This window comes from Chamaea fasciata, unplaced genomic scaffold (genome assembly GCF_029207755.1).
Source record: "Chamaea fasciata isolate MVZ Bird 193981 ecotype frontalis unplaced genomic scaffold, bChaFas1.0.hap1 SCAF_2, whole genome shotgun sequence".
Classification (NCBI taxonomy): Eukaryota; Metazoa; Chordata; class Aves; order Passeriformes; family Sylviidae; genus Chamaea; species Chamaea fasciata.
This window is the reverse complement of record NW_027094087.1, coordinates 39,334,912-39,348,180: the sequence shown is the minus strand read 5'-3', so window position 1 is coordinate 39,348,180 and position 13,269 is coordinate 39,334,912. Positions and strand designations below refer to the sequence as shown.

Below are 13,269 nucleotides of genomic sequence, written 5' to 3'. Positions count from 1 at the left end.
ATAGTAGCTTGTGTCTGTAGTTCAGATTGGTAAATTCTGAATCTAGCAGATGAGGGGGAAACAGTAATTCTCAAAATTAGAATTTTACAAAAATTAGATTGGGATCTTGCATATCTTGGGGTTAATTGATTCAAACACTTTCAGTTGTGACACAGATTCTGTTCTTCATTTTCTTGTGAAATGTGTCAAACCAAAGATGGAAAGACAAAGAGAGTCATTATTCAAGGTTAAGTTTAATTTTCTTTACTGCAACAATTCCAAAAGTTTTTGGAACAGCAAGAAAATATAAGAGTTTGCAGTTTTATGATTCTTCAAAAGAATTTAATGAATAATTCATACTTTCTATTCACATTTTTTAGTCATGACTTTACACATTGATACATAGTTTGAAGAGAAGGAACGCATTGCCTTAGCTGCATGTTTATGTTAAATCCAGATAGTTTAAAGTCAGCAGTGAGCTAGAGCACAGTTCTTTTAATTTAAGCTATCAGGAAACACATGTTGAATTGAAAGTGCAAATGAAGCAGCATCAAAAGGACCTTTATTACAAGCCATGTCAGGTGTTTGAGCATGTCTGCTGGGAAATCATTTGAGAAGTCACTTGAGAACTGGTATAACTCAGCAGCTAATAAAAGTATTTTTGGATGTTTTTTATGGCAAACTTCACTCCTGAATTTATGGCATATATTAGTCATTTGAATTATGCAAATTCTCCATTATAATTATATAAAACATGTTTTCTCTCCTTTCAAAAATGTCCTCTCGCTTGATGCAGTGTTCTCTCATTACCACAGGAAGCTGTAACATTTCTTCATTTAGGAAGCCTTGGCTGGTAAACATGACTACTTAACTCTATTCTCACATAGCAGTTATAGCACAATAACTAGAATATCTTTACTTCAAGACCTATAAAAATGAAAAAAAATCCCACACAAAACCAAAAAAATAACCTTTGAATCCAAATCAAAATCAAGAAATTTAGTGATATAAGTAACTGTAATGACAGATAATTGAAATAGTCACTTATCCTCAATTTCTAAATATCAAAGAAATTTATTCAGGCATCAAGTTATTAACAGAACTGAGAGAGGTTTAGAAAATAAGTTATGTTCAGCTGCCACAACAGATGTGTTCAAGTCCTCTTAGATGATGCAGATTATCCTGCTTGGTCATGTGCTAACCTTTTCTAAATACTGTCTCATTCCTATACTTGTGCTATGCTGGCACTTCAGTTTATCAAGGGCTTTTAAAACATCATCAGGTGGCTCAGATTTACCTATTTCTACAAGTGTCTTCACAGCTGAATATACCAGGATCTGTAAGTGAAATAAGTCTCCTAGGAATATTTTATGTAGTCTTTAGAAGAATGGTACTCCTCTCTCCTTGGTCAAATACTTTATTCATTAGACCTTTTGAGGTATGGTGCTTTTACAATTTTGTCTCCAGTCAGTGATCCTGAAAAACTGATGAATCTCAATTGCTGAGCTGCAATGTGGGCCCAGAGTTTTGAGAAGAGTCGTGACTGCTGACCTAAATCATAGATCATATCTATGGTACCATGACCATCCCTGAGGTCATGATCTCACTGTGCTTTCTGGATATGTTCAGGATTTCTAGTTCTAGCTCTTTTCTAGTTCTAACTATATTATTCAAATAGTCTGTATTTTTTTTGCTTTCTCCTTCAGTCTTTAGGGATTCGTGCTGTAGAAGATCAGGATAATAGACTGTTCTAATAATGGACATCAAATTTAACCTGCTTATAAAAGGTTATCATTGGAGGAGTTATCAGTGTCTGGTGAATGGGGAAATACTGAGTTCACTCTAGTCACTGCTTAAAAGAGTATTACAGTGGAAGGACAACTGTAGAAACATACCCCTATTCCAGAAATGGTATCAAACAGAATTTATCTCCTGACAGGATCAAACTGTTTCTTTTCTAGATCAAACTATACTCAGGCAACATATTTATGCTTGTATATAAGCCATTTTTCTACACAAACCACATGAATTCACCACTAACTTTCAGTACATGCAGTACATTTTCTGGGGGAAAAAAGAAGACTTTTCTGAGAGAAGAGGTAACCTGTGATCACACTCACATTTTTGTGTGAATTTAACTGCAAGTTATTAATCACAATTATTTCCTCTTTTACATTCTTAGAATAATATGCTTATGTATCCTCTAGTCTCTCCTTCCCTCCCTACCTCCCTCTCCTTCCTTCCTTCTTTTCTTAATTTCTGGCTATTTTTTTTTTTTTTACTGCAATTCAGGTAATTACTGTCACGAAATAAATGGTATTAGAAATGTGGCTTTTAAAATATTACCACACATGGGAAAGTAGGTACTGTTACTATGAATTGTTGCTTTTAGAGGTGAATGACACTCTATCACACCAGAAACTCTTTCCAAGCATGCACACAAGTACATACATGACAGAGTTGACTACACAGAATAGATAATTTAGAGAAAAAGTAGTTTTGTAAGATTTACTCTTCATGTTTAATTTATATTACTGACATTCATGATTAAAAAAAAAAAAAATCCAAGAAGTAAAAAAAGCATGTGTAAAAAGTGGCTTAGATTTTACTACTAGATGAAATTGTGCTGTAATGGAATTTCAAATCACTGGTTTCCTATTTTCATGTAGCAACACCTGCATAAAACCGTTCTGCACAGGAACCTTTAAGAAAGGATATTTTAACTAGTGATCTTCAGACAGTTCTGAAAAACTTAAAGGAAAGCAGTTCATTTCTACCTTGTTACATTTAATAAAATTCAAAATTATGTCTGAGAAATACTGAAGTAAGCTGACAAAAATGCAGTGATTTTGAAAAAATGTTTCCAAGTTTTAGAGGGGGAAGCTACACTTACCATCATGTTTGAAGGTCTCTGAAAAGTGGTAGAGGTTTGTTGGGGAGTGATAATGTTGTGCGGCTCCTCTCCAGCCTGGTGAAGACACACTTCCTAATGAAGGACTGCTTAATCGTGGTCTGTTCTTTGAATTAAATGAGGCTAAAGATGAACTACCAGATTTGATTCTTAGGATAGCAGCATATGATGTGGGGAGACCAGGAACAGCTTCTGAATATTCTGGAAAAAAATCCAAAAAACCAACAAGAAGTGAACACTGAATAGAGACAAAATCTGTTATTTTGAAAAAAAAAAAAAAAAAAAAAAAAAAAAAGTTAAGTTAAGCAGCAGAAAAATAGAAAAGCTTTATCTATAAAAGGAGTGACAGAAAAATCCCAGGCTTGATGAGTCTCAGCTTCTGAAAAGAATTGGGTAGCAGCATAGAGCGCTAAGAAAATTTCCCTGCAGCTTCACCACAACATAAAAATCAGGTGGTTATTAAATTTCTTACCTATGGATACATGAGTTTTCAATGGTTTTAATTCCATTTATATGACCCTATATTTCTATCTCATAGTGTAAAAATGTCTGCCAAGCCACCATCTTTCCTTCACAGACTTCCTTCACTTTGCTTGTGCAATGCAGAAACACTGGCTGAAGCTAAATATGCCCCTCAATTCAACATTACTCTGCAAATCAAGCAGAATAGCTTAACAGGACAGGAGTACCTGTATGCACACATGCCTTTCCCAAAAACATATATACGCTAAAGTCAAATCCTCTACTCTCTCTTCAAGTCCCTTTTTTTGCCTTTTCTGACAATTTAAAATGTCAGTGTTTACAAATAAAGAACAGTGCCCAAGTTTTCAGTCCCTGTATATTGCCAAATATAAAGGAAATAAATTATGTTTTAATAGATTAAAAACTATAGCTCAAGACCTGCAGCAAGAAAGCAAGCAGAAGTACCAAAATCAGTAAAATCAGTTGTCCTGAAAATGCAACAGTATTAAGGAGGTGAGAAGAACATTCAAAAGTATATTTATAGAGATGAGCAAAGGGATCCAGACTGCATATCCAGTGCCTATGAGGGAACAGATCTTTTGGAGGACAATTGGAAGTGGCTGGAAGAAAAGAAGATCATTGTTCTGTCATCTCTAATATTTCTGTCATCATAAATATTTAAAAACAGGACATCCTTTTCACATTGGCATAACATGTCAAATTTGTCATTTTTAGGCTGTGACTCTCCTGTTTGTTCATGTATGTAACACAATGAGCTACTCTAGCAAATAGGATTCAACAACACTGAAATAGTTCTGACGACTTCTTTTTGCTGAAATATTTTGTATAGGCAATTTTGCAAAATAAAATTATTCTATGCTGCTTCATCAAGTTAAGAAGACTACTATTCTTCTCCCACTTATAAAGAAAAAAAAATTGTAATTCTTTGTTATCTAGTGGCACGGGGAGCACTACTTCTGTAGTGGTAGTTTCAGGGTTTGAAAGAACGAAAGAATCGACAAGGTTTCAGATGGAATGAGCTCAAAGTACCATGGGATGAAAGAGAAGGAGAGGGTGCAAAAGTCACTCGACCTAGTGGAAAGGTTCTGCAGTAATGATAGTGTTATGTAATCTGTTTTCTGACCTTCTATGCTATAATTGCTTTGTTTGGCTGGGATTAGCGATCAATATGAAATTTCACCCTGACTCTAGTTGCTCTGTCAGGCTCACAGGGATGCGGTATCTGAGTAAAGTTTCTCTTGTAAAACATAACTGGAAATGGTTAATAAATTATACATAAGGAAATTCTTCTTGTTTTGTTTACTGAAAGTCTGTAGCCTGTGATCGTTCCTGACAACTACAGCAGAAAACACACTTATCTGAAAACAAAACCTACTTCCTAATTCGAGCATTCACCTTCAGAGATTTAGACTTCTGAACTGCCTAGTTACAGTGCCTTAATTAGAATATATTTTTATTGGAGTACTATTTACAGTAAAATTATTCCTTTAATTTGGTTTGGATTAGACTTCTGAGATTTGGGAGAATAAATTTATGTATTCCATTATTTAAGTACATAGTAAAACTGCTGGAGAATAGATATTACTCTCTAATGTGCTTTTCTACTTTACCAGTCTACCCTAAAAATCCTTGGGAAATTTCATCAAAACTACTATGGGTAGTTCTCAAAATGCTGCTGCACCTGCGCTTTGCAATGAAATTATATTTTCCCTAGCCTCACTCAGAGAAATAAGTATTTGGGATGAAACATCCAAAGGTTCCTTCAGTTGCAAGAAGACACAGGTAAGGAAGATATAGACTCAAATGGTAAAGATAGAGCTTTACCATTTACAAGCAACTAGAAACCACACACAATAAAATCAGTGATTTGGGTTAGTCTTCATATTTCTTTGAACTAGAACTACCAGATTTATTGCAATTCTAACAATGGCATGATACATTCAAAGCAGACTATTCCTTTTTAATTTCCAGAGCACACTTTCTTAATGGATTTTTAACAGCACAGTGATATGAAATAGTTTTGGTAACTTTTTAATGAATCTGTATCAACTCAATAAATTATTCATGCATCTCTTATTATTTCCAGCGCACGCTGCTTTTCAGTCAGGTTGGTCAGACTTAAGACAACAAGGAAAACAAAAATGCCACAAGTAATAGAGAACCTGTCTTCCACTGATTACTATTTTTTTTTTTTTCTTCTAGAAAAAAAATGAATTCCAAGATAATGTGAAAGAATTTTATTCCTGTAATTTGTAATATCTATGTCAGGTTAAACTCAACTTTATTTCATGTGCACTGTTGTGGAAGAAAGCACACTCTGAGGGAAAGGGGATCACAAGACAGCAAATGTTTGCCCAAATTTCTCAGGTACAATCCATGGGTACGAATATAAACCACAAATACTGCCCTGTTATATTTCATAGCTTGTTTTGATAGCCACAGCATGGCTCAATAAATCTCAAACAATGGTACACAGTGCTTTGACTAAAAAGCATTCTTTCTTTACACAGAGAAAAGTGATGAGGCAAATTCACTGAATCAGCCCCAAAGGTTCTTTGGAAACTGTCTTTGTAATGTTTGAACTTTACAGGGAGTAAAGGATTCTGACTTGGTGTGATGTTTTGTTTTCCTTTATTCCTTTTTTTCTATAAGTGACTCCTGGTCAGTTACTAACTCATTGACATTTCTCAACTATCTAATTAAAATGTAGACTGTCTTATAATACTTGCAAATGTGACCTTCATTTGTGTATTTTTGCAAGCTAGCATGTTTAATCAAATGTCACTAAGAATGATAACCGATTTTTTTCCCTTGTAGCTTTTAATTACATTGTTTCACTGGAAGTTTTCAGTCTTCTAAGCTTATAGAAATACATGCATTCATTCTGTAAACTGGGTCATAACAGTGTTGCTCTTCAAGTTTTAAACAGAAGTATACTTTCTGCCCTGATCTGTGCATGCACATTTGTTTCCATTTAAAGTGCTCAATGACATGTAGCTTGTCAATAACCTGGGAGAGAGATGCAAGAATAGCAGGAAGCTCTGTTGATAAGGCGTCCATCCAGGTCATCTCCTGTGAGAACTAGGATCACTATTAAAACAAGGCAAAGTGTGAATAAATAATATTTTTCTGATGAAATTGTATTAACTGTAACAAAAAAGGACCCAAACCAGACCCAGCAAAACACCTAAACCAAAACATAAATGTACACAAAAAAAACTTCCACCAAAATCCAACAAACTAAACACACACAAGAAAACCCCCAGAACATAATGGAAGCCAGTGGACTTCTCACGAACTGGTTAGTTCATCTGACCTTCCTCTGTGCATTTCCCACCGTGGTGGTTTAGTTTATCTGATTTTATTCTAAAGTTGCTCTTGTATCCCACTTATCACTCAAAGCAATAGGCAATGCATTATCATTGCATTGTCTACTGACATTGCATTGTCAAAATCATCAAAATCAAACAAACCACGAGATGGAAACCTTCGCTGGAGACCTCATTTTAAATGTTTGGATTCTGGATATCTGCACAAAAGGGTAGTGAGGCTGGGCTCACTTTACAGGCAGTAGAAAGGAAGAGAAAAATGGCATGTGATATGATTTTGCTTCAACCTCCTTTCAGGTAGTTGTAGAGAATGATAAAGTCCACCCAGAGCTCCTTTTCTCATGTTCTCTCATCATAAATCGATAAAGCTTCATTTGTGTCTTTTCTGCTCAAGGTATTTGGTTCTCCTGCAAAGGAGTGAAAAATCAAGAAGTTTTAATTGTTTTCCAAAGAAGCAGTGAGGGATGACTTAGAAGCTGGAAGTTCTCAAGGAAAATATGTTGGTGATAATCATCAGCCCTATTCACCACAGATATGATAGCATGAGAAAAAGGAGAAAAGTATGTATGCAAGGTGGTCTTTGGGGAAAAATTTTTTTTTGCCAGGGCTTTGGCAAAAAATAAGCAAGCCTTCAATCCAAAAATGGTTTTTTTCAGCTTTTCAGTAGTCCGCTGTTCAAGGTAGATACATGATAATTTGATCAAAAATCTGCAATAGCCTCTCACTTTATTTAATTTATCTTTTTCACAGAAATCTGGTCAACAAGGCACTGAATTTAAGAACACAGAATATTATAGACAGACAAGGGAAAAAATAATTAGGGATCTAGTTTTTTTCCTTTAAAATAACAAAGAGAAAGTGATTTGAAGACTTAAAACATTGACTGAGAGATAGTAAAAGATATTTCCAGTGGCTACTAGCAATTGAATCAACACCTTTGGAATATTATACTCTTAGAGCTAATTTAAATGTCATGAATTTTTATGAGGAATTATTTTGAATAATGTAAAGATGTTTTTGTGGAGTTAGTCATTGCTTCCTTTCCTACTCAAAAAACAATCTATTTTTCATCTTACTTCCACTTAATATTCATAATTCAGCAAATAGATTACTCAATATATGCCAAATTATTCCCACTTTGCATCCAACATATGACATACACCAGAGCAACCAAAATGTACTTTTAGTACAGAACACCTTCTACTAGAAAATGCTTCCAACTACAGTAATGCAAATAATAAAAGTAATAATATATTGCAATTATGGAACAACATTTGTCCAAAGTAAAGTGGTTTTGAACTGAGAAAACTGCTTTGAGTTTATTGTCATATTTTTCTATTGAAACACTTAATGTTTTCTCTTTAAAAGCATGTTAATGTAATATACAGAATGAAATGAGCTAGATTATGTTTCTGCCATAGCATAGGCTTTAAACACAGTCATATTCAGTGAGTATTTTTTGCCTTTTTTTGAAATTCACTGAGGTCATGTAATGAAAAGTGGTTTTTGGAAATAAAAAATATAAAACATTTTGAAGACTCTTCCAATGATCTTATTGAAGAAAAAATTAACCCCAAAGAACAGCAACAGACTCTTGTTAATTAGCATATTCCATCTAGTTCAACATTTATTACTTCTGGTTTTTGCACTCTTAAATGCCACAGGTGTGTCTGACGCTTTAACAGTGTGGATTGTTCCTGCCTGTTTGTCTAATATAAAAGAGTTTTAGGCCAGCTTTTCTTGAAAAATAAGACTTAAAGCAAACAGTGTAGATAGCTGAGGACATCATTACTTTCATGCCACCCAAGAAATACAATATAAAAATTAACTTTTTCTAAATATCTTGTGATCTTTGACCTGAAAGAGGAGTGCTATTGACTAGGTGTAATTTGTTTTCATGTGCTCTAAGGCCCCTGTGTTGGTGTGGTTTGGCAATTTTTAGATATACTTCACTGTACTACTTCTTCAGGTGCTTTCCATATAATATTTTTCAACCCAAACATGATACACATTCTCTAGCAGGGAAGCAAAGAGCATTACTAATGTGAGATCCACAGATTAGCCTACACTGCATGCTTTTAATTGAAATCTTAACTTATTTTCCCAGTGGTTGATGATCATCAGAGTGAGCTGTCAATTCTGAATGCGAAGGGAGAACTTAGTTCTAAAGGTCAACTATTTCAGCACAAATCAATTAAAGTAATTAGATGGAGAGAAATCCTTATTTATATCTCTTCCTTCCTACAATGATATGCATATCAATGTTAGGGGAAAAAAATAGATCAATCCATAGCAAAGAAGAAAATTGTAGCTGACTATTTTAGAATAAAATGTAAATATAAAATCTAAAATTACTTGATGGATTTATTAAAACCATCATCAAGCAGTCAAAATCCTAATAATAAATTAAGAAATCAATCAATTAGCAAAGGAAACAATGCAATGTAAGTTTTTCTGTTCCCTGTGAAACACGTCCTTACATATTACCCCAATTTGGTGTGCTCATGTGTCCATTGGAAACATAGTCTTTCACTCCCTTTAAAAGATCTATTTCCAGGTTAAAAGCTTTTTTTTTTTTTTTTTATTTTGAGGCAGATAATATATTCTTCCCTATCCTTGACTCCTCCTGTAGCTCTTTGTGGTTTGCTTTAATGTTTGCTAAATATTTTACATTGCACACTCTACCCTGGCTTGCATCTTTGAGACCTTTTTGTGGCTCAGTCTTCCCTAAGGAATCCTGTGAATTAAACACTGGATGTACTGTCAGTGTAAACAACTACTGCTAGCAATTAAACAACTCTTGCGCACATAGAGTGAAATTCATACTTGTGCTCTGGACAAATGCTCTTGCAAAACATTTCTTAAGTATTTTTTAATATTTAAAGTGGCACCTAGATCTACAGATTGTTAAGGAGGTAGTAGTATTTTATGTCTCTTGTTTTTAAACAGCAGACTATTTTTAAAAATAATAAAGAAAATAAAAATTTAAAAATCCCCACGCTGTTATGATGGACATTGTTCCACCCTCCTCCTGTTGCATGGAAACAGCAGTGCCATGCAAATGCACATGGCAAAACTTGTCTTCTTGTCTGAGATGTACCAATAGAGATGAAAGACATAAACCCTTCAAAACATCAAAACCAGTTCCAGGATTTGCAATGAAATAAATAGACTGCACTGTGGAGGGATTTGGATTCTCATAGGGTAAATCTGTAATACAGGCACATCTAGATGCTATGAACATCCCACAGTCTCTTCATGTGATACTTAATTCTTCTCTTCATTATTCATACTGGTTGGGTTTAACCACAGTGTCTGGTTCCTACTTTTGTGCATTTCCAACTGCAAGCCTGTTCTGGTGGTGATCCTGGCACCTCCAGTGAAGCATTTGCAGAATCAAAGGAAAGCCATCAAAAGGGTGCAGCCACAGAGACACAGTAGCAGCTCCTTGAAGGACATACAGTCCTTTACAATGAACACACAGTTCATACAGTCCTTTACAATGAAGAAAAAGAGGCTAAGCAGATGATCTCCAACAAAGAGTGAATTATTTCAAAATAGTAATAGGAGCACTAATATAACCTGCTAATGCAATTGTTTTGTCACACGGAAGTAGTGATAAAGGCAGTTTAATAATTAGCTAGCTGGTAGTTTCCTAAACTTTAGAAATGAAGACTTTAATTTTCAAGTTCAGCAACATGTGGAGCTATTTGTAATGTTTCCTTTTCAATAACCTTTAGAAAATTGATGGATCTATTTTATAGGTGTCAAAAATGTCAATAACATATACATATATGCCAATAACATACCTATATGTGTGCCATATATATTTATGGTAATTTGTAATTATTGTTCCTACATATACCTATTATGAAAAGACTAGCATATTTGAGCAAACTGGACAAGGTATTATATAAATTTCTAGTGACTAAGAATAATGGTTAACATACAAGAGGGAAAATATTATGTGTTACGTGTAAAAACTTGGCAGATTCTAACTGCTTTACATATTATATATACAAGTAAAAGATCTCAGCATTACAGGGAAATCTCACAATTTTATCTAAAGGGTGTTTGAAGGCGAACAGAGGTCTGTATTCTCAAATGAAGGGCTACATTCAAAATGATATGACAATATCACAATGCAGCCCAAGGAAATGCCCTGTAACATCATTCCATCCAGCAGTGGGCAGCCACACACTTCTTCATAGACTAGCCAATGACTTGTTACAGTTCCAAAGAAATTATCATAGGTTCTTTTCTTCATGTTTCAATACAGTCATCCAGAAGAATTACAATTAAGAAATAAAAAGAAATACATGATAAGATATTTATGAAATTGGAACAAAAGCATGTTTTCTTATGCAACAAAAGGTCTAAAAATAAAATTAACCCAGCAAACAACAGTATTATTATTTTTTGTTCAGAATTTTAATAAAACCTATAAATGCATTAGAAAAAGCTGTGTGAAAAACAAATAATCTGTATGCATTGGCAATGTAGCAGATGTATTTTTACTACAGTTGGGCCTGCACTGAATCAGCCTGACAGACACACTTGGCCCCTACATGTACAGCAAGTGAAAAAGCAATGACAATTAAAGTACAGCAGAAAAAAGTCTGCACAGTTGATTTTAGAAGTCAACACAGAGGACTTTTCTAAAGAAATCAGAATTGCATTTCAAACTAGCATTATTTCTTCAAGGACTTACAGGAGTACACATGGGCAACAGTAAGAAAAGGCTTATCATGTCTTGAATTGTTTTGGATTTATAGCTGATTTCCATTTCAAAAGTAGTTTCAAATATATAGATATGGAATCTAACTGGAATTTTTAAATAAAGATTTTGAAATCAGTCAAGGTTGACTAAAATGTAGCTATCTTTCCAAGAGAATTTATAACAGTTCTTTCCACCACAACCTAATTTACTGCTGTCATATAAGTAAATTTTTAAGTATGAGTAACACTGAACAGAAAGATTTATTCTATATCATCTATTTGGTATATGGAACTTTACTGTGTCTGTTTTGAAGCCTGAGGTTATAGCTTTCATTTCAAAATCCTCTCCATAAAGAAAAGAGAGTGAATCAGTAAGCCTTGTCATTTCAGGGGAATTTGCATTCTGAGGGTTTTATGTTCCCATCTATGGTTTTACATACCTAAAAGACAATGAATGTCAATCATCATAGAGAAAAATCTCTGCTTACCTGAAATGTCTCTTACTTTGAAATAGTAATGCCTAGAGAACTGTTTTTCTGGGAGGTTTCAGCTAGTGTAGCAGAGTCAGACAAGACCTATCCGCCACGAGTAGGGAGGGCATATTTTGGGACACATTTCCAGGCACATGACTTCTAGAGCCAAAGTATTTCTACCCAGTTTTGATGCAAAGTAGCTTGAGGGGGGAAAGTTGCAATAACTCCTAATGAAGCATAGGGGAAATTCAACTGTGCAATAACATAATAAAATCTTTCTTAGCTTAGTGCCAGTCTCTATTTATCTCCGAAGCAGATTGAATTTGTGGACCTAATTACTCAAGAAAGTCAACATCATGCAACTCTCTTTTATTTGTTTTTAGACTGGAGTCCACAGATCTGCAAAGACATAATCTCCACCACAGTGTACACATGGGTCACCTAGGGCAGAATTCTGACACTTGGATCTCCTAATTTTAGCAAGAAAAACCTACATTTCTAGCAAGTGCTTCTTATATGTGGGTAATTTAGAATTTGTGTTGTCTGCTAAGCAGACAGATTTCTGATTTGGGACCCTGGAACATTTGCACAGTTCATAGGTAAATTTCAGAATTGTCACCATCACCCTGTGTATTCAGATTTTAAAATTTTGGAAATTTCCTTGGAAAAAGGTCTTCACTCAAAGGTCAAACAATGTTTTAAATTACTAAATTGGCTTGCATCAGATGTACATGTAGTTCTTAGACATACTTTAAAAATTTTATTCTTGTCTGAAAAAGGTTTACATCTTTGACAGTTACTGTTTCAATATTTGATCCTTAAACTCTGTTTGAGCTGCTGGCCCTCCTGTCCTACAGGAAAATACCATAAAGGCACATTTGGAAGGATAAAAAGATGGGTTTTTTCTCATGTCTTTTAAATTAATTTTACATCCCATGTGTATAAATGGGCAGAACTATGTCCTAAGGATTATCTCTCTAAGGCCTTCCATGAGGATGAACAAAAAAAACCTTTGACATTTTATTATTCATTTGTTTATATTTTTGCAATGTCCTATAGAGGGAGGGAACTTAAGCAGAGAAACTTTAGAACGTGCAACTGGTTCTTTCATTTTTCCCAAGCCTGAACATTTTTTCTTCCTTTCTTCCAATTTAACACTTTTGAGAGGCTCTCTGAAAGAAAGCAAAAGCTTTTATTCTTGCTCCTGTACAGGATCTGTGGGTCAGATATTTCTAAGCCTGTGTTATTTAGCTGTCAACATGGAATGGAAATTGAATTTCTGAAAGCCTTGGTAGGTGGCAGCAGGGAAGGGCTGTTTCTTTCAAACATCTTTTGAGGACAACTGATGGCAGATTTCTTCATTCTTCATTCTTTG

The 13,269-nt window shown here is 34.5% G+C and overlaps 1 protein-coding gene across 3 annotated transcripts in view; it reads right to left on the bottom strand.

Moving 5' to 3' along the window:
• CNTN5 (contactin 5) overlaps positions 1-13,269 on the bottom strand; it is a 598,136-nt gene that overhangs the window by 228,995 nt on the left and 355,872 nt on the right. For all 3 annotated transcript variants that reach the window (XM_066175731.1, XM_066175732.1, XM_066175733.1), the window contains one exon: positions 2,873-3,091. In XM_066175731.1, the coding sequence (XP_066031828.1) occupies positions 2,873-3,091 (219 nt within the window). The remainder of the gene's footprint in view (positions 1-2,872; positions 3,092-13,269) is intronic.